Source organism: Apodemus sylvaticus, chromosome 2 (assembly GCF_947179515.1).
Source record: "Apodemus sylvaticus chromosome 2, mApoSyl1.1, whole genome shotgun sequence".
In the NCBI taxonomy this organism is placed as follows: domain Eukaryota; kingdom Metazoa; phylum Chordata; class Mammalia; order Rodentia; family Muridae; genus Apodemus; species Apodemus sylvaticus.
Window position 1 is genome coordinate 63,518,974 of NC_067473.1, and position 22,396 is coordinate 63,541,369.

Consider the following 22,396-nt stretch of genomic DNA (forward strand, 5'->3'; position numbering starts at 1 on the left):
AAGGCTTACCTAGCACTTGGGAGCAGCGGCAGGAGTATCAAGAGTTTGGAATTGCCAGCACATGCTTTTAATCCCAGCACTTGTGGGGCAGAGACAAGTGGATTTCTCTGAGGCTAGCCTGGTCTAGCTAGAGTGAGTTCCAGGACAGTCAAGACTACACAAAGCAACTCTGTCTTGTAAAACTAAACACACACACAGACACACACACACACACAAATTTAGGGCCAGTATGTGCTATGTAAACAGATTTCCTCAAATTATTATTTTTTCAGACAAATATATTCTAAGTATTTTTTTAAAATCTTTCCTAAAGTTCTTAGACGGTTTATGATATTATTAGAATATCACAGATGTACCATCTTACACACGCTAAGTTTCAAATGTTTTATTTAAGCGTTTGATACTTACTCAAGGACGAGCCGTGTAGAGCGGCACAGTTGGGGCAATGATATACGTCAATGTCGACAGCATGGTGCTCTTCTACACCAACACAGCTGAAAGGAAGACAGACAACAAAACAGGGATGGAGATGCTTTACTTAATTATAACTGGACTAAGCTAAGAAATGTACAGTAACTCAAATAGCAAATGTGAGACACAAGAACAAATGTTATTGTCTTCTCCCTCCACACACTTGCTAATTGTGGAGGAGAATATATCCAAATGTACAGGAAGCGATTCACTTTCAGGAGCAGTAGAGACACCACGAATAATGCAACTATAAGAATAAAACCCTCAAGCAAGTGTCATTGTTCTGAAATTATTACCAATAAGATAAATGAAAAGGTAAGTCATAATGAGATTCTGAACATTATTTTCATCTTAACAATGAATTACTACATGATGTAATTTGCAGATTGCAGAATTTGCAAATAGAAATGTATGTCCTTAAATGAATGTGTTTGAAAGTGGAAGCCAATGGTGCTAGGAAAACTGGACATCCCACAGAGTTGCTAGATCCCTATCCAGCACTTATCTGGCATTGGCTATCCAACAGAAAATTCACTTCAAAATGGACTAAAGATCTTACTTTAAGACTTTAAAATTTGCCTGGTGATGGTGGCGCACGCCTTTAATCCCAGCACTTGGGCGGCAGAGGCAGGCGGATTTCTGAGTTTGAGGCCAGCCTGGTCTACAGAGTGAGTTCCAGGACAGCCAGAGCTACGGTCTCAAAAAAACAAAAACAAAAACAAAAAAGACTTTAAAATGTGACACTGTTGGAGAAAAATATATGTATAAAGCACTAGAAACAGATACAAGCAAGGACTTTTTGAAAAGCCTTCTAGTCTAGGCGGTGGTGGCGCACGCCTTTAATCCTAGCACTTGGGAGGCAGAGGCAGGCTGATTTCTGAGTTCAAGGCTGACCTGGTCTACAGAGTGAGTTCCAGGACAGCTAGAGCTACACAGAAGAACCCTGTCTTGCAAAAAGCCAAAAAAAAAAAAAAAAAGAAAAAAGAAAAAGAAAAGGCTTCTAATAACACAAAATAATCTGAAAAACTCACAAATATTATTGCATGAAATTAAAAAGGAAAGAATCAGGGCTGGAGGGATGTCTCAGCAGATCACTGATGCTCTTCCAGAAGACCCCTGTTTGATTCCAGCACCCGCATGGCAGCTTAAAACCATTTGAAACACCAGGTCCAGGGGACCTGTGCACACTTCTATCTCTGAGTAGCACCCACAGACATGTCGTGTGTGTGTGTGTGTGTGTGTGTGTGTGTGTGTGTGTGTATACATGTGTGTATATATACAAGCAACAGTCATACACATAAAAATAAATATTTTTTAAAAAAGAAACAATCAGCAGTGCAAAGAAACAGCCTATAAAATGAGAAAAAAAAAATCTTTGCCAACATATATAGAACAGGCAATATCTAAAGTCTATAAAGAGCTCTCAAAGTTAAATACCAAGAACTCAATAAAGTTCTCAAAATAAATATAAAGTCATAAATATTTGAGAAATATTCAGCATCCATGGAAGATACAATGTTAAGACACCCTGAGATGGAGAGCTTGCTGGACACTTAGTAAGCACACTGGCTGCCGCGCTCTGGCTCTGGGTCCTCATCCCACCTGGTGGCTCACAGCCATTGGAAACGCCAGTTCCAGGGCCCAATATCCTTTTTCTACCCTGTTGGCACCTGGCATACATGTGGTGAACTGGCAAATGCTACTGCATGAAATTAAAAAGGAAACCATCAGGGTTGGAGACATGTCTCAGCAGTTAAGACCACTAATGCTCTTCCAAAGACCAGAGTTTAATTCCCAAAAATAAATAAATTTTCTTCTACACATAAATCTTTTTAAAAATTAAATTCTTCTGAAAATGACTGATAAATTTCAATTTAAACCCAATCAAAGAATGTGGAGCCTGAAACAAGATGATTCTAAAATGTGGAAATTAAAAAGGGCCAAGAATAGGCAAGATAGCCAAGTATCCATAGAAGGAAAAACAAAGTTCTACTATATCTGAACACTTATTTTAAAGACCATTCAAAACAGACCCATGTACACAGGGACACTTATGCACAAGGGTATGTAGAAGGGTCACTGCAGAGCAGACAGGACAGACTTTTGTTTTTTTTTTTGGGGGGGGGGTTATTTTATTTTATTTTTTCCCGAGACAGGGTTTCTTTGTGCAGCCCTGACTGTCCTGGAACTCACTCTGTAGACCAGGCTGGCCTCAAACTCAGAAATCCACCTGCCTCTGCCTCCCAAATGCCAGGATTAAAGGCGTGTGCCACCACCGCCTGGCCAGGGCAGACTTTTCAATGAAAAGTTCTAAAATTCCGTCTTATTTATTTGCATGGGAAAAAGAAAAAAAAATCAGGTATGTTTTTACAATGTAAAAAATTAATTGTAGTTGCCAAGCATGACAGTATACATCTTTAATCCCAGCACTTGAGAGACAAAGGCAGATGGATTTCTGTGAAATTGAAGTCAGCCTGGTCTACATAATGATACCCTATCTCAAAAAATAGGAAAAAAAGGAAAAGAAAAGAAAAAATTTAATGAGATTATAAACCTAAGTACAAAAACCATGCAGAATAATACTGAAAGTATTGTTTTGTGGAAAAACGTTCATTTTAAAACAAGCAACACCTGTAAGAGGAGAACTGTTATTTCGGCCATACTAAAGTAACTTCTGTTCATTAAACTACAATTTTATAATAAAGGGCAAATGTAAGTCAGAGCAAAGGATATTTCCATGAAGATACTCAGAGAATTTATACCCAAAATTTCATTATCTCTAAGTCACTGAGAAGGAAGCTCTGTGGTCAGTACAAGAGGAACAGCCATTTTAGAGAACAAAGCCCGTGCAGTGTACACCAGTGTACCCCTACCGATATGCAAATAGTTAATCTACTTATAATGGTCTATCAACAATAAAATTAGTTACAGTACATTCTCATAGTAGAATTCTGTGGAGAAATGAATAAATATTAAATGAAAAACATCACTACACAATGACCAAATTCTACAAATTAGGAGGCTGGAGAGATGGCTCAGCAGTTAGTAAGAGAACTACAGAGAACCCCAAAATTGTTTTCCAGCACCCATGTTAGACAGTTAAAATTTCCTATAACCCCAGCTCCAGAGAACCCAAAAGTTCTTTCCCACTCTGTATGGGCACTGCACTCAACACGTATAAACCTACATCAGACACATGTAACTTTTTTTTAAAATTCCACAAATTAATCTATTAAGTTTAAAAATGAGAAAAACAAAGAAAAAAAAGATGTGTCATGACACACACCTGCTAGCACAAAGGTGACTTCCACAATACTTAGGGAAAAAGAGAAGCCAGGGATGTTCCAATTAGTTAAGAATATTTTTACAGCAAAACTTGACTATTGATTCTCAAAGAGCCCTGACTCCCTTCTGCAGCCTCTCACTACACCTCACCTCATCTATCTGCTTTGTTCCAATGCCAGTGAGCTAGTGTGGGGAGGCACATCTCCAGCACTAGCACTAACCAGCACAGCTGAAGGAAAGATGGAGTCCAAGATCATCCATCCTCCATACACAGCGAGTTCAAGGCCAACCTGGGTTACACTGAGACACTAACTCCAAGAACAAAATTATGTAATATATATTAAAACATAAAATATAAGATATACCAGTGATGTCTTCTAGTGTTGGCTAATTCTCATCAACTAGCAGAACACACCTAAACACTTAGCAAATTTGGTAATTGAAAAATAGTCAATTTGGAAGCTGGAGATACAGCAGGGGTTAAAAGCATTTGCCCCTCTTGCCCCAAGCACCCATATGGAGGCTTACACTTGTTTATAACTCCACTTCTAGGGAATCTGATACCATCTTTCTCTGTGGGCACTGCATAATTTATATAAAACATTTATATACATGCAGGCAAAAACTAATACACCTAAAATAAACAAAAATACTTGTAAAATAGTAAATTTAATAAGAAATAAACATGAAGAGGCATTTAAATGAGTCAAAAATAATGTTAAATAAACTTAACATTAAAATTGAATGTTTCAGTCTGACAGTGGTGTCTGCACGCCTTTAATCCCAGCACCTGGGAGGCAGAGGCAGGTGGATTTCTGAGTTCGAGGCCAGCGTGGTCTACAGAGTGAGTTCCAGGACAGCTGGGCTATACAGGGAAAACACTGTCTCGAAAAAAAAAAAAATGAAAACAAAAACAAAATTGAATGTTTCTCAATCAACACACTTCAGTTCTATCACTCTACCCTCCTTACTGCTCATTAAAAGAACCTATAAGCTCTCTACAAAGGTAGCAGGACTCAGGAGATGCACAACTCAAAAAACAACATTTTATGACTTTTTAAATCTGGCACAAAGCCTTTAGTCTCTTCTCCCATTTACCTCTCTTTTTATTTTTTTTCATTTACTTCTCTTTTTACTTCTTTTTTTAAACTTTCCTTCCTATACATGCTGTCACCGTTTTTGTAACAGCAGAAAATTCACTGTTTATTACCCCACTGTGTGCATCTGCAGGGGTGAGGGTCCCGTGGGATGACACTATGACCTCTGCTGAAGTTTCCATTAGTGAACGACCTCAGTGCCATTTGGTGAGTGCGAGTAACAGCGTGAGCACTTATCTTCTGAAAGTGTCGCTTAGTTGGCTGAAAGGGGGAGGGACGTAGAGGAATGAACTCTTGAAGAACAGAACTGTATTAATAACTAACAAGGACTCATCGGGATCTGCCCGACCTTTTTTCCTCCCTCTTGGATAAGGAACCCCTTTATAGTCTCTACTCTTGGAGCTGTAAGAGTGGGTGATCACCTTCTTCTAAGAGCCTATTACAGTGGATTCCATTACATTAACTTTCTTCAAATCACCTTTCCATTTAGCACTAAGTAGCCATACCCTACCTCATCTTCAAAACCCAGAACAAATTCTTCCTCCTAGATAGTGTAATCTTATTTTCTTTCACTTTGAAATCTAGGATCAGGTTAGGTCTTGGGACAGTTTCGGGCATAACACAACCAAATTCCACTCCTTCACAATTTCTCATATGAAACACGTTTTCTATGTCTAATAGCTGGGTTCATATTCCCAACTGTCCCATAGCCTCCTAACCAGCTAAGAACATCTTCACTAATAAGGACAAAAAACAGAAGACAGAATAAAAGAAAACAACAAAGAAAGTGAGAGAAGAAAATAGTAGGTGGTTAAAAAAAAAAAAAACAATAAATGAACTGTTATATAAAACTCTCTTAAAAGCTGAAAAAAAATATTGCTGACACAATTCTACTGATATTGTTCCACGGGGAGTATATGAAAAGGGGATAATTCACATTAACTATTCGCTTGTTGTCTCGGCTGTCCCTGTATGACTGAGCACACAGACCAGCCAATACAACTGGCAGTGGAACTTAGGAACTGTTCTCTATGGAAGTAATAATATCCATGAGAATGTTCCAAAGGAGGAAACAGTTCCCAAGCACCAGAGTTCTACTGTTTTTCACTGCCCTGTGGTCATCCCACTAGCCATTCTACCTCTCAGGCTAATACTCCTCACTACCATTTACCAATCTATACCCCCGGCTTCTGTGGCTTCTTATCAAGTATGTATTTGGTCACAGTGAATAGGAAAGTAAGTCATTAACAGAGACATGAATATAGGTATCTCTTACATATAGGTAGTACAGTGAAAGATGTGCAGTAAGAAATATTTGGTAGCCGGGGAGTGGTGGTGCACGCCTGTAATCCCAGCACTCTGGGAGGCAGAGGCAGGCAGATTTCTGAGTTCGAGGCCAGTTCGAGGCCAGCCTCACAGAGTGAGTTCCAGGACAGCCAGAGCTATACAGAGAAACCCTGTCTCAAAAAAAAAAACCAAATCCAAAAAACCAAAAAAAAAAAAAAAAAAAAAATTGGTAGAGCAGGTTTTTGGTGTAATTGCCACCTGCCCTCTGCCTTCTTCTATCTAACCACCCCCTCTCTACACACACACACACACACACACACACAGACACACCTCCTGCAGTAACAGAAAATAAAACAGCAACAGAGTCTGAAGACCTTGTTTATAGCTGATTCTACCCATGACACCTTTTTCATGCTACTGGCTTCATATACGTTAGTATGAATTGGTTTTAAGTTTTTGGTTTTCTATAGCTAAGGATATATGCCCTGAACTCCTGATCCTCCATTTATCAAACTCTACCTAGGACTGTGGGCAGGTGATGCAAGTTCAATTCCCTCATGTAATTTTTTTTAGGATTTATTTATTTTAGAAATATGAGTGTTTTGTCTATATGTGTGCATATCTGCTGTGTATCATGTGTGTGCAATGCCTAAAGTCCAGAAGAGGCCATCAGATAGATTCTCTAGGACTGGAATTACGGACAGTTGTGAATGGTAGGAAAAACCTCGGGTCCTCTGGAAGAACACTTAAGTGCTCTTAACTGCTGAGATCTCTCTCTAGACCTGAATTTTCACTTTTATTCCGTGAGTGGTGTAGGTGTCTGCAGAGACCAGAAAAGGGTATTAAATCCCCTGGAGCTGGAGTTACCAGTGCTTGTAGCCTCCTAACCTTAAATGCTGGAAATTAAACTTGGGTCCTCTGCAAAAATAGCAAGTGCTTGCCAGGCAGTGGTGGCACATGCCTTTAATCCCAGTACTTGGGAGGCAGAGTTAGGCAGATTTCTGAGTTCGAGGCCAACCCACTCTACAGAGTGAGTTCCAGGACAGCCAGGGCTGTACAGAGAAACCCTGTCTTGATAAAAAGAAAGAAAGAAAGAGAGAAAGAGAGAGAGAAAGGAAAGAAAAGAAAAGAAAAAAGAAATTCCAAGTGCTTTTAACCTCTGAGCCATCTTTCCAGCCCCATCATGTATTTTTGATTGATGATTTCTACCTAATCACATCAAGGGAAAAACTTGCAAAATTTTGTATATATCTAGAAATCCATGAAATGCTTGGTAAGTACAGCTCATCGTAAAATTCAAGATTTAGGAAATTAACATTCAAAAAGAAGTGTTTCTAACCCCTGTAACAATCAGACTATGACTATGCCCATAACCCATTAGAATCCCCTGTGGATCTTTTCCAATTGCCACTAAGCAGCCTTTCCAAAGGAGGAGGTCACATGAAGGAGTTACAAAGGAGACATGAGAAGATCTCCCTGAAAGCAACAAACACCGGTACAAATAGTATATTATGTCCCCCCCCCTCTCTTCATCCTCTCTCTCTCTCTGGGGGGGGGGGGAGATGGCTCAATCTGTAAAGTACTTAACATACAAGCATGAGGACCAGAGGTAGACCCCCCCAATCCACATTTACAAAAACAAAACAAAACTAAGCACCATGGCATACACTTTTAATCCCAGTGCTGAGGGATGGAGACAGTAACCCTGGGGCTCGATGGTCAGACAATCTAGATTAGTTGGCAGGCTCCGAGTTCAGTGAGAGACCCTGTCTTTAAACCTAAGGTAAAGAATGGTTGAGGATGATACTCAACATCAATCTCAGGCGCACGTGTGCACGCAGACACACACCACAAAGAAAACACATCTAAACCCCACTGTCAATCTACAGGGGAAACTTAATGGGTAGCCCAATAATCTCTATTTTTAACAAGTTCCCCAGGTGATTCTTTTGCAGCCAGCTTGGCAAAGAATGGCACGAGGGAACTAATAATCTAAAACCCTACCTGAGAGGCTAGTACAATGTCGACTCACAACCACTTTCTATGAAAACTGTACTGCAATTAGGCGTTAGGCACCATACATGTAATTCCGCATTTCCTATTCAGATCCATCTACACAGGTCCATCTCAAAGTCAATCCATACAAAATATTTATCAACTGACACAAAGAGGGAATACTAACCAGAGTAGTAGATGCTAGTCTGGACTGCTATCCTAGACCATGTTTAAATATGCATTCAGCAAGATGTGGTAGCACAGACCTTTGATCTCAGGGCTCCTGGAGGCAGAGGCAGGCCGACCTCCCAGTCTTGAGATCAGCCTGGTCTGTTTATTGAGTTTCAGACCAGCCAGCTGCATAGCCTGTCTCTTAAAAAAACAGAAGATAAATTTTTCAAATATAAAAAGGGAAATGAAGTAAAATGAGTATGAAAGGAAATAAAAAACTGAATTTTCTTTTGAGATCTTTTTTCTGAAATGTTCATACTTCTGCTGACAAAATGAGACCTAACTTTATTTTTTTGGAGACAGGGTGTCAGTGTGTACCCTGGAGCTCAATATGTAGACTTGGCTGGCCTTAAACCACAGATCTGCCTGCCTCTGGGATTAAAGGTGTGAGCTCCCACCTAATTTTTTGTTTTTCCAGGCTTGGCTCCAAGTTTAGAAACAGACTGTTCCTACTCATTACATATTTATGTAACACTATTTATTATGTTTCCTTTTGTGTACCTCCAATTATCAATATATTATCTTGGTTTTCCAAACATATTGTTAATAAAAATAATACTGGTAAATAGATAATAAATTGAAGGAAATATGGTGATTGTTATTATTTTTGGCTTGATTGATTGACTGATTGATTGATTGGTTTTGATTTGAAACAAGGTCTTGCTATATAGACCTGGCTAGCCTGAACTTTCATAGTCTCAATTGCAAAGATACCCAACTATCTCTGCCTCACAAGTGCTATAATTGAAAGGCAAGTACCACCATGCCCAGCTTTTTCCCCACTACCAAGACAATGTCTTACACTGTAGACCAGGCTGGGCTCAAACTTGTGACAATCCTCCTAGTTCAACCTCTTTTTTTTTGTTTGTTTGTTTGGATTTTTGGGTTTTTCGAGACAGGGTTTCTCTGGATAGCTCTGGCTGTCCTGGAACCCACTCTGTAGACCAGACTGGCCTCAAACTCAGAAATCCGCCTGCCTCTGCCTCCCAGAGTGCTGGGATTACAGACATGTGCCACCACTGCCCGGCTCTAGTTCAACCTCTTAAATGCTGGGATTACAGGTATGAAACACCACATCTGGCCATAAATAGATTTTTAAAAATAAACCAAAGCCATTAAAAATGTTTCAGTCCAATTGAAGTTTCATTTCTATTGAGTATAGAGTAGTATACTATTGAGTGTAGAAAGAACAGCTATATTTTTTTAGAACTGATACCTTCATAAAGTTTAATATACACAAAGCTAACAGATAACACTCTAAAATAAAAGATAACAAGTAAAAGACTTTTCTAAGACAATTTGTGATTCAGTAAGCCACAAAGGATAGGTGTCAAGTAAAGTTCAGTAAGTCTTTCTGCTAACCGTTCTGATTTATAAGTAACAGTCCAAAGGCATGTTTCCTAAAAGAAATGGCTGAGCCAAGCAAAAGCATTCATGAGTGAATTTTCTGTTAGGACAGCAACTAAGACCATTTTACCTTCAGTAAGAAAACAATACCTGTAGCATGCTTTTCCATTCTGGAAGAAGGATAAATCAGAGTAGGGTTTAGAACATAGAAATCTTGACATAATTCATAATAAATATCCCTACACAGAATTTCACATGACCCAAAAATTAAAAAGAAACAAGTAAAAATACAAACCCTAAGTGTTCATCAACTGCAAAAAAAAGTGGCACTAACTGTCCAGCAAATATCACAATGCTCTATTTCAAAGCCCCAAAGTCAAGAAGACATAAAGCGTACGATGTGTGGGAAAGGAGGACTCTTTTACTTGATTACATATTGAAGCCACTCACAGCTTTCTCAGAGTCCACTGGGTAATTGTTAATTTTCACTAGAGGGTCAAACAAGCCATACCTGGCAAATGCAAGAATATGGGCAGCCCACACTCTGTATGGAGGGTGTGCAGTCAGTCAATCTTCATTGTGTACACAAAAGGGTGTGGACTCACCCAGGACACATGTCTGGGTGTCTGAGGGCATTTCTAGGGAGAAATTAACAAAGACAGAAAGACCCACTTTCAAAGATAGTGACTGACCCCTTCCAATAGCCGTCCTGACCTAAATAAGGATGGCCAAGGAATGCAGTGTCGCTGGCCTGTCTCCACTTTTTCCAAGGACCCAGCATCACTCCTGCCATCCTTCACTGTCCCCAGACTCTAGCTTCCCTGGTCTTCCTAACACTGGCTTCTCTAGAGAAAGAACTTGTCCGCCCCCAGCACCAGAATGGATCTGCTGGGACAACCAGTATTGTGAACTGAACAACAACTTGGGTCTGTGCCTCCAGCATGCAGACAGTTGTTGCTGGACTCCTCAGCCCCTTTTGTGTTAGCCAATCAAGTAAGTCCCCTTTAATAAGGTATTTACATTCTACTGGTTCTAGTCCTTCTAGAGAACTCTGCCTAATACTGTAGGGCAAGTTCATAAAAATAACCATGTTAGACCAGCAAGATAGCTCAGGAGGTAAAAAGTATTTGTTGCACAAGCCTAGCAATTCACCCACGTGTTAAAAGTTAAATTTCAGTAACATGCATCTATGATGCCAGCAACCTCACAGTAAAATGGAAGGTAGAGATAGATAGGAGAATGGTCTAAAAGCTCAAATCTGCGCAACATGGAAGCCAAGAACCAAATCCCAAAAATTGTCTTCTGACCTCCTCACACATGCTGCTGCTATGGGAGCTCTCATGCCCACATAACCACATACACAGAACTATGCGAGGCTATCTTAATACTCAGTGGTGGAAACTGCAATTACTCCACGACCTTTATAAATGTATCAAAACATTAAAAATGCATGAGTGCATAGCCCTGCTCTCCAACGCAGATTCCACTGGGTCTGGAAGCTGCCACCTCCAAGCCTGCCTGCAAGAATGGCAAGGTCTGGGTGTCCTCTTTTCTTAAAATATTTTTCTTAAGATTTATTTCATATTATGTGAGTACACTGTATGTCTTCAGACACCCCAGAAGAGAGCATCAGATCCCATTACAGATGGCTATGAGCCACGATGTGGTTGCTGGGAATTGAACTCAGGACCTCTGGAGCCATCTCTCCAGCCCAAAAATAATTTAACTTTTTTAAAAACATGCTCATATTGTTGCTTATATAGAACAATAAAACTACTGTATCTTCATATACTAGGAGTTAAAGCACCACTGTAAGTGTGCCTTCACTAAAATGACTCTGGCTTCATCCGGAGCCCTTCCACGGGAAGCAGCATCAAGGTGATTTTTTATTTTGTTATTCCAGTTAACATCCAATTTGGGGCTGGAGAGTTGGCTCAACAGTTAAGAGCACTAACTGCTCTTCCGAAGGTTCTGAGTTCAAATCCCAGCCACATAGTGTATCACAACCATCTGTAATGAGATCTGACCCCATTTTAGCCAGGCAGTGGTGGCACACACCTGTAATCCCACCACTCTGGGAGGCAGAGGCAGGCGGATTTCTGAGTTCGAGGCCAGCCTGGTCTACAGAGTGAATTCCAGGACAGCCAGGGCTACACAGAGAAACCCTGCCTTGAAAAAACAAAAAACAAAAAAAACATCCAATTTGACTTTACTTCCGTGGGCATGGCTCCTACCCTGCCTCCTGCCCCACCTGTGCTGCACTATCATCTTAACTGAGTGTTTTTCTCTTTCTATTATCCAAGTTAGCAGCATCTTGTTTGTGCTTCTTACTGGAGACAAGGAGGCAGCACCCTGACAACCGCTACCTGTGTGAACTGAAGAACAGATGCATGTCTCCTGCTTATGACTGCTGCAGATGTGCACACTGAAGAGCTGGCAGCAAAGCCCACACTCAGAGGAAATACATCATGGCGACTGCAATTTGAATCCTAGGGGACTAGTGTTATTTAACTGAACCATCCAACAGAAACTTGCACATATCCGAAGATTGTACAGTGAGGACTGTTTGAGCTCCTGTCCTAGTTTCCTTCAATGAATATTGCAGGATATTTGTTCACATTGCAAACCCCAAGATTGTAAACTGGAAAAACCTTGTGGTGTGGCTCAGCCCTAGCACGCGCCTTTAACAGGAGTTTTCTGTAAACAAGAGCTAAGTGAAGCCGATGGCAGGTCAGGGGGCAGAGCAGGCACCAGCTGACTGAGCGAACACAAAGGAGGGAAGTTGAGTTCAAGGGTGTTTAAGAGACTGAGAGGAGGAGAGACTGCTTTCTCTAAGGTCAGCAGGATACTTTCTCTACTAGCAGTTTTCACCCCAGCATCTAGCTCCTGGGTCTTCATCGGTAAAGTTGAACAGCTGGGATATTTGTTTTTTAAAACAACAAATAAACAGTAATGAGAATGCATACGCCCTTTTCTCCCCAAGTTGCTTTGGTCATGGTCTTTCATCACAGTAACAGTAACCCTAACTAGAACAGGAGTTTGGGGGGGAGGGGTGTTTGTTTTGTTTTTGTTTTTTGCTTGTTTCTTGCTTTTTGTGTTGAGTCAGGGTCAAATTATCACAAGTTAGCCTCAATCTCACTATGGAGCAAAGAGTGGCCTTAAATTTCTGATGACTGTCTACCAGAGTGCCTTGAGTACAGGTATGTACCACCACTCCTGGGTTTTGTGGTACAAGAAAATCAAACTCAGCAAATCCACATACTAGGCAAGCACTCTAGCAACTGAGTTAGATAGTTCCTAAAATTCAATTCTTCCAATAAGATAGCAAGTATAAATGTAACCAAAAAAAATTCCAATCTTCATATATACAAATAATAACCAAACAAGAAAAAGAAAGCCCCATTTCAACAGTAATAAAAAACTAAATACTTAGGAATAATCCTAGCAAATGAAAAAAAAAAATCTATACAAAGGAAGATTTAACACACACCTAACAGACACAGAAGTGTTATGTTATAAATAGTGTTTTACTTAGCGAGAATGACTCAACATTATAAAATATCAGTTTACTGTTAAATTTATACGTTTAATCTCAATAAAAGTAGCGTAAAGTGTTTTTTTAAATAAAATTAAGCAAGTTATTAGACTGAAGAGTTGGCTTAGTGGGAGCACTTGCTGCTCTTCCCATGGTCGGTTCTCAGCCCCCACACTGGACTGCTTACAACTGCGGGGGAACCCCACATCCTCTCTTGGTCTCCTCAGGCATACACTCACACATACAGACACAGAAACACACATAAATGTATTTTAAACATATATTTTTTAAAAAGATTAAATTTAGGCAAGTAAATAGTAATGTTCACATAAAAAAAACTAAATCTCTAAGAACAGTCAGAAAAACATTGAAGACAATAACTAGGAGGACAAGACTGGCCTTATCAGACTTTTTTATTTGTTTGTTTGTTTTTGTTGTGGTTTTTTTTTGGACTTGGTTTTTTGGACAGGGTTTCTCTGTATAGCCCCAGCTGTCCTGGAACTCACTCTTGTAGACCAGGCTGGCCTCGAACTCAGAAATTTTCCTGCCTCTGCCTCCCAGAGTGCTGGGATTACAGGCGTGCACCACCACTGCCCGGCTTGGCCTTATCAGACTTAAAAACATACTATAAAAGCCCCTACAATCTAAACAATGTACTGCTGGGGCAGAAATAGACAGAGACTAGTAGAATATAATATATAGAAACAGAATCAATCATATATATATGGCTGAAAAAAGATAGATAGATAGATAGATAGATAGATAGATAGGTAGGTAGGTTTGGCATCTCAAACTACTGTGGTCAATACAAACATTTATCTATTTGTATATTATTTATTTTATGGGTAGGTGTGAATATCTGTGTATATGTATGTGTGCCACATGCATGCCTCATGTCCACAGGGCCAGAAGAAGGCGTCAGATCTCCTGTAGTTATAGGCAGTTGTAAGGTGCCACATGGGGGCTGGGAACCAAACCTAGTCCTCTGAAAGAACAACAACAAGTGTTCTTAACCACTGAGCTATCTCTCCAGCCCTGTTTTTATTATTTTTAATAATTATTTGTAGGTGTGGGTGTGTACATGTAAATACAAGTGTCTGTGGAGGCCAAAGGTGTTAAAATTCCAGAAGCCGTTCTGGAAAGACTCAGTGAAGCAGTATTCGGCAAAACCAGAACGGGGAAGTAGGAAGGGGTGGGTGGGAGGACAGGGGAAGAGAAGGGGGCTTACGGGACTTTCGGGGAGTGGGGGGCTAGAAAAGGGGAAATCATTTGAAATGTAAATAAATTATATTGAATAAAAAAAATTTAAAAAATTAAAAAAATTCCAGAAGCCAAAGTTCTGATGGTTGTAAGACACTTGATATGGGGTCTTGGGATAGAGCTTGGGTCCTCTGGAGCAGACAGCTAAGCCTTCTCCCTAGCCTACCAATATGGACTTTTAACAATGTCATTTAGAAAAAAAGAACATTATAATTTTATTTGCTTTTATTCTATATGCATTTGTGTTTTGTCTGTATGTGTGTCTATGTAAGGACATTGGATCCATGGCGTTACAGACAGTTGTGAGCTGCTTTGTGGGTGCTGGTAATTGAACACAGCTCCTCTGGAAGAGCAGTCTGTGTCCTTAACCTCTGAGCCATCTCTCCAGCCCCAACATTATAATTTTATACTGCTGATACCAAAGCTGCTTGAGAGAGACTTTTTTATTTAAAAAGGAAAAAGAAAGAAAATCTGAGCTGGGCGGTGGTGGCACACACCTTTAATCCCAGCACTTGGGAGGCAGAGGCGGGTGGATTTCTGAGTTTGAGGCCAGCCTGGTCTACAGAGTGAGTTCCAGGACAGCCAGGGCTACACAGAGAAACCCTGTCTCGAAAAAAACCAAAATAAACAAACAAATAAATAAACAAACAAATAAAAACTAAACAAGTACTAGAAGAAAACAGGTAAAAAATCTTTAACCTTGAATAAAAAGGATTATAACTCAAAGTTCAGAGCTAATTAAAAGAAAAGATTGATAAATGTGACTAACTTAAAACTTTTTTTTTATGGTTCAACAGTTGCCACAACAAACCAAAGACAACTGAACAGTAGAAGAAACTATTCATAACGGCCACAAAGGGCTAATATCCTTAATAAAGGAAGAGATATTAGAAAACAGCAGAAGCCAGGCGTGGGGGCCCAGGCTGTCCTCCGGTAGAGTTAGGATGAGCTCAGTTCAAAGTCACCCTGGGCTAAATAGTTTCAAACACAGTGAGAACCACACAGTGTTAGAGATAATTCAAACTGATCCAATTACTAGGTAGAAATACAGCAATACTAACAAAACAGTTATGGATGTATGCACCATTCTCTTGCAGGTAGGGGTAATGGCCGTGATGGCACAGGGGACTGAGCCCAGGGCCTCCTTAGCCCTCTAACTCAGTTACTCAGACTGGTCTTGAATTTGTAATCCTTCTGCTTCTGCCAAGTAGACAGGATTATAGCTGTGACTCCATTTACCACTACTGACAATCTAAAGATGTATCTCCAGCAATATAAACACACACACACACACACAGGAAGTTACCTATGTGTAAATATAGAAGTGTTATTAGTACCTACAAAATACTATAAGCAACTTAAATGCCACATACATCTGAGAAGTACAGTAAGACCCAAAAGATCCACATGACCATTATATGGTCACAGATATTTAAAAAATAAGAAAGATTTTAGATCAGGATGACCTTGAACTCAGAGATCCATCTACCTCCACCAACTCCTATTTAACAACAACAACAAAAAAATCAAAAAACAAGAAAAGCTAAATATTCTCCAATAAGAAATCAATTATAATAAGGATTAAAGCAGCGTTAAATGAGGGAAGCTGCCAATATTTTAATAAATATTTTCCCCAGGACATTTACAACTTTAACATATTTCACTTAAAATATTTTTATAAATAAACCTTAAAAAAAATTTAAGAAGAGCTGGATCAGCTATTAAGAGCACTGACTGCTCATCTAGAGGTCCTGAGTTCAATTCCCAGCAACCACATGGTGGCGCATAACCATTTATAAAGGGATCCGATGCCCTCTTCTGGTGTGTCTGAAGTCAGTGAGTGTATGCACATATATAAATTAAATGAATGTTTTTAAAAATTAAACATGTATGTCTATATGTATATATATAGTTTCGGTTTTATCTTATTTGTATGTGCGTGTGAGGTGCCCAGAAGCCAAAAGAGGGCATCCAGTCCCTTGGAGCTAGGGTTATAGAGAGCTGTGAGGCACCCCACATTGGTGCTGGGAAACAAATGTGTGTCTCCTGCAAAGGCATGCACAAGGGAGCTATCTGTCCTGCCAAAATCATCTTTTCTTAAAAGAACCAAGAAAGCACCAGGCAGTGGTGGCGTACACCTTTAATCCCAGCACTTGGGAAGCAGAAGCAGGTGGATTTCTGAGTTCAGGGCCAGCCTGGTCTGTAGAGTAAGTTCCAGGACAGCCAGGGCTACACAGAGAATCCCTCTCTTGGAAAAAACAAAACAAACAAACAAACAAGAAACCATTCAGTACAAGTTCTGTTGATTTCCTGGAGCTCTGCATTACAAATACCTGAGAACTGCCAACCAACAGTATCACCCAATAACATTCTTCTATCCTCATGAGCAAATTTCTCCATTCAAACATCGGGGGGCTATGAATAATATTTAATAATATAATTAAAACACTGGGTATCATGGGAAACATTTGTATTCCTAGCTAGTCAGGAGGCTAAGGCAGGAAGATCACAAGTTCAAGGTGTGTCTGGCTACAGAATAAATTCAGGGCTAGCCCAGGCCACTTAGTGAGACCCTGCCAGAAATTAAAAAATAAAGAGGGCTGGAGAGATATATAGCTTAGTGATAGGTAGAGGGCTTGCCTCAAATGGACAAGGCCTCAGGTTCAATCCCTGTGTTTGTGTGTGTGTGTGTGTGTGTGTGTGTGTGTGTGTGTGTGTGTGTCTGCTTCACCTTCACAGAGGTGCCCCTCTGTCCACCCTCATGTACCAGCAGAAAGGTCTTCCTCCAGTGCTGGAAATCAAATATAGACACCCTCACATACACTGTTCACCTACACACTGAGATCAAGACCATGAAAGATCCTTAGAAGGAATGTCAATTATTTCACATCTCAACACAAGGCAAACCATCTGTTTTACAGTAAAATTCAAAGTACTAATAATTCAGTAAATTCAAAGTAGCACCAGCCTACAAAACCAACAGTGGCCTCTTCTACTTCTCTCCAAACAGGTGTTCTGACTCTTCTAGATTTCAAGCATGGCCCATACTCAGGATCAGATTTCTTTTTCCTCTGGCCCAGCACTTTGTCAGTATCATGAGCACAAGGATTTCTACAAGCTCACCAGAGAAGAGGCGTAACCAACACCCTGCACTACCTTCACCAACTCACCCTCTTCACACTACTCACTCTTCCCACCTAGCTCGAGAACAAAGCTTTTATTCTGTTCTCTGGGCTCTCCTAGCACCAAGAACAGCGCCCAGTACTTTAGACACTGAAGCAAACAACAAGGCCCACAGCAGGCATTCCCACTCAAGAAAGAAGGGGAAAATTACAAAACCTTGTTTGTCAGCTACCAAAATGGCCAATTCTTAATTTTAAGAACTTTTTGTTGTTCTTTTTTATGTTGGGACATGTTTCTCTGTGTAGCCCTGGCTGAACTGGAGCTTGCTCTGTAGACCAGGCTGGCCTACAACTCATAGAGCTTTGCCTGCCTATGCCTCCCAAATCCTGGGATTAAAAGCAGTATATATTTCAGTTCTACTTCCTACGTTCAACTCTACATTCGTGAGTTTAGTCCATGTTGCTGCATGAGTCAACATACATTCTTTCTAACTGCTTTATGAATATACCAAATTTGTGCAACCTACTGTTAATATTTGAGTTGTTCTGGGTTGAGGACAGTTATAAGCCATTTTAGGGTACTTTTTTGGTAAAGATTTATTTTTAATCTCTTGCTTAATTTTTAGACACTTCCCCTAAGCGGCCCGGGACAGCGTCACATTTGTGCTCCCCAGCACCCGCCATGACTGTCAGAATTCTGGCTAACAGTCATGCACCACTGTGCCTGTTTTGTTGATAATATTCACTTATACACAAATTGCCAAAGTTATTTGTTTGTCAAAGGAAGTTAATAAAACTATATTGCCAGCCAGGCAGAGGTGGCGCACGCCTTTAATCCCAGCACTTGGGAGGCAGAGGCAGGTGGATTTCTGAGTTCTAGGCCAGCCTGGTCTACACAGTGAGTTCCAGGACAGCCAGGGCTACACATCAGAGAAACCCTGTCTCGGAAAAACAAAAACAAAAACAACTTTATATTGCCAAACCACAGGAAACTAAATGGGCACTGCTGAAGAACAAACAGAACACCCTTCCAGAGTACAGCCTGGAAAAGACGTGTCAGATCGAAGCCCTGTATAGCTAACCAGCAATGCTTTTCAAGAAAATCTCTTATTATCTGGCATGAACCAGGTCTTCTAAGTATTTCCTTGTATTAATTCATTTGAATTAATCTAAGGAACAAGAGATACCTATAAAATTTTGGTTAAAAGAGTGTAAGTCATATAACTAGTAGAAAACCCAAAGAGCAGTAAAACAAAATAAGAAATAATAGGAAAATGACTTTCAAATGGTGTACTTTTGTGGAATTAAACACTATACAGCCAAAAACCACTATACAGCCACCAAAAAAAAAAAAAAAATCAAATAGGATTTAAAATATGATGCCTGGCAGTGGTGGCGCACGCCTTTAATCCCAGCACTTGAGAGGCAGAGGCAGGTGGATTTCGGAGTTCGAGGCCAGCCTGTTCTAGAGTATGTTCCAGGACAGTCAGGCTACTCAGAGAAACTGTCTCAAAAAAAAAAAGGCCAAGTGTCACACGCCTTTAATCCCAGCACTTGAGCAGAGGCGGGTGGATCTCTGAGTTCCAGGCCAGCCTGATCTACAGAGTTCCAGGACAGCCAGAACTATACAGAGAAACCCTGTCTCTGAAAATAAATAAATAAATAAATAAAATTTAAAAAAATTATCCATGTAAAGTCTGTTTATCTGTCTTGCTCCTCTCCAGATGGACTATTTTTGGAAACCTGTGGATGGATATTAAAGATATACCTTTGTATGTACTTTAGGGACCAATTCTCATACAAATAAATGTTTAATAATTAATGTGTAAGTAACTCTTCACTATTTAAAAAGACTCATTAGAATAAATACCAATCATAAAAAGGCATATAGGTTCTAAATTATCAATATTTAAAAGTTAGACTTACTAAGAAGATACCACACTTTCATGGGGGCCCCAGAAGTAGGACTAACTTTTCTAACGTCTGATATATGAACCACAATAACATCTCAAAGATAAGGGTAAAAAAGACCCTGGGCTCACCTGAATCACCTCCACAGATAAAATTACTGTCTCTTCAACTGCTCTTTACAAACTGTGAAAAAAATGGCCAGGAAACACCTGAGGTTTGTCATGCTCTAGCATTAAGGGACCTACTTTAAGACCACAAGCTGCAGCTGGGCATAGTGGTACATGTTTTCAGTCCCAGCACTTGGGAGGCAGAAGCAATCAAATGTGAGTTCAATGCCAGCAAGGACTACAAAGCAAATTTCAGAATAGCCAGGACTATAGAAATTTAAAAAAAAAAAAAAAACTGTCTCAAAGGAGAAAACAAAAACAAAACCTGGATGACAGGCACGCAGCACAAGCATGAGTCCTGACTTCTGACTCACCAGAACCCGTGTTACAATAAGAGATGCGTTAACCCTCAAATCTATAGTTTACTCACCTATCTAATCTCTGAAATACACGAGGCATAGCTTTGTCAAATAGTGCCCTGAAAACTTCAAACTTTTCAGTAATTACAATTAATTCTTGTTTTATTCTTTTTAGAACTTAATGTTGGATACTCAATTCTGGTTGCCTTAAATGTTATAGAAGCAGATAATGTAGTCATAGAATTGGAAAGGTTTGGTCTCTACAAATTTCACTTTTATGTATAATCAAAACATAGGAAAACATTTTACTAAGTGACATTACCCTAAACCTTTTATCAGACTGTTAAAAGTTTGCCTTTACAAAAATGAGCACATTGCCCCTTTTTTTAAAGTGACACGTTTGTGTGTGCTATCTGTTGTCAGAATCATGTAACTTCAAAACTCAGTAAATTTAACAGCACTTGAAGATTAAGTCAAACTCTCCGTAGTTAGTTGTCAACACAGAAAGAACCCTGTAATTTCAGTGGTTTTCTCTCCCCAGACCAGTAGAGGGAGACTAAGACATCTGGCCTGGTGGTGCAATGTTTCTGTAAAATTGGGGAGGGGGAGCGGAGGCTGTATTTAAATGTCCTGCTGTCAATCAAAGGATACTTCCTACAACCACAGTCACCAAATCAGCTATAACTCCCAAGCGGGCTCTCGTCAAGATACAACATACAACGGTGCTCAGAAAACCTGCCTCACCTAAAGGTGACCGCAGGCTTTGCCACAACACCCAAATAAGGACTTTGGGAGCCCAACCCCAACTAGTTTCTTTGTTTAAATGCCTGCGAATCCCTCCCACGCCGGAGTCAAGAGGCTCTGGCGCCGCCCTTTATTAGCCTCACACTTTGATTACAAAACACACGAGTCGGCGGCCTGGCTGCGGAGGCGGCCCGAGCTCTCTGAAACGTCAAACCTGCGGTGCGGTGCGGTGCGGCGGCGGCTTCGGAGGGCATCGTCCGCCACCGCACCGCCCCAAAGTTGGATGGCCGCAGCGCCCAGGCCACCGCTGCGGGCCGTCCGGGTGTCGCCAGAGACGCACTCGGTGTAAAGTTTGAGGCGCAAAAGCGACGCCGGGGAGGGTCTGCGGCGACGTCCCCCAGCCCTGCCCGCCCGCCCCCGGGCGTAGGGGGTGTGTTGCGGGGTGGGCGAGCGGCTAGCCAAACTGTGCCGTGACGGGGCCCCGCACCTCGCGAGCCGCGAGTGCCACATCTGTTGCTCTGTTTACTCGCGCCGTCGTCCCGCCGCCCCGTCCCGCCGCCTCAGGAAGTTTGATAAAGAGAGAAGGGGGCGCGACGGGATCCGTGGCGGGGGCGACCCGCGACCGAACCGAGCGGCGGCCGCCCGGAAGCGCAGCTAGCGCGGCGGCCGGCGAGGGCAGGCACGGGGCGGCAGGAGCCCGGGACACAGCGGCGGGCGGCAGCCAGGGCAGTGGGGGACGGCGGGCTGCGGGCCTGCCTGCACTCCGCCGCCACCCGAGCCGTGCCGCCCGCCGCGTCCCCTCACCCGGGCTTCCCCTGCCAACTTCTCCGCCGGCCCCTTTGTTCCTGTTTGTTGTGGCGACTCTTCGCCCGGGCCGGCCGAGCCCACCGGCTCCGCTCCACAGACTGCCCGGCAACCGGGGGCCCCCCGCTCTCGCCTCCACCCGGCCCGGGGACTCGGTGCCTAAGAGTCGGGACGTGGGGCGCGACGCGGCGGCCCAGCCCGAGGGAGGCGCAGGCGGCAGCGGCTGGTCGGTGGCCGCAGGCGACGGCGGTGGGACTAAGGGGGTTTATTTACCTGCCGTGGAACCAGTCCTTGCAGACATCGCACTCGATCATGAAGCGGTTCACGTCGTACGGCTGCCGGCATACACAGTACACGGGCGGAGGCGGAGGGGGCGCCGAGGCCCGACCCGGAGCCGACACCGACCCCGCTGCCGCGGCGGCTCCAGCTGCTGCTCCCGCGGCCACCGCCGCCGCCGCTCCGGCCATCTTTAAAAAACACACACACGCTCGCTCCTCCGCTCGCCGACTGGAGCGAGCGCAGCCGCCAGCCAGCGCCGCCTCCTGCAGCAGCCGGAGCAGCAGCCCCGGCGGCGGCGGCGGCGGCGGCAGCGGCGGCGGCGGCGGCGCCTTAGTGCGCGCGCGCGAGCAAGGTCGCGGCTCAGGGGCGGGGGCGGCGCGCGCGACGCGCGAGGTCCGTCGGCGGCTTCCGGCGCTCAGCGCGGGGCCGTGCGTCTCGCGCACGTTCTCAGCCTCGGCGCGCGCTCCCTGCACCTTCCGCGGCGACCTGCGCAGCGACCCGCAGAGGGGCTGGCAGGCCGGGGAGGGGGCGGAGATGCGGCGAGGGCACGCGCCGCGGCGGC

At 42.4% G+C, this 22,396-nt stretch overlaps 1 protein-coding gene across 1 annotated transcript in view; it reads right to left on the reverse strand.

Moving 5' to 3' along the window:
- Positions 1-22,187, reverse strand: part of Kdm7a (lysine demethylase 7A) — a 65,809-nt gene extending 43,622 nt beyond the window's left edge. The window contains exons 1-2 of the mRNA XM_052173492.1: positions 21,829-22,187; positions 409-494 (exon numbers count right to left, since the gene is read on the reverse strand). Coding sequence (XP_052029452.1) covers positions 409-494; positions 21,829-22,022 — 280 coding nt within the window. The 5' untranslated portion in view covers positions 22,023-22,187. The remainder of the gene's footprint in view (positions 1-408; positions 495-21,828) is intronic.
- Between the last annotated feature and the right edge of the window lie 209 nt (positions 22,188-22,396).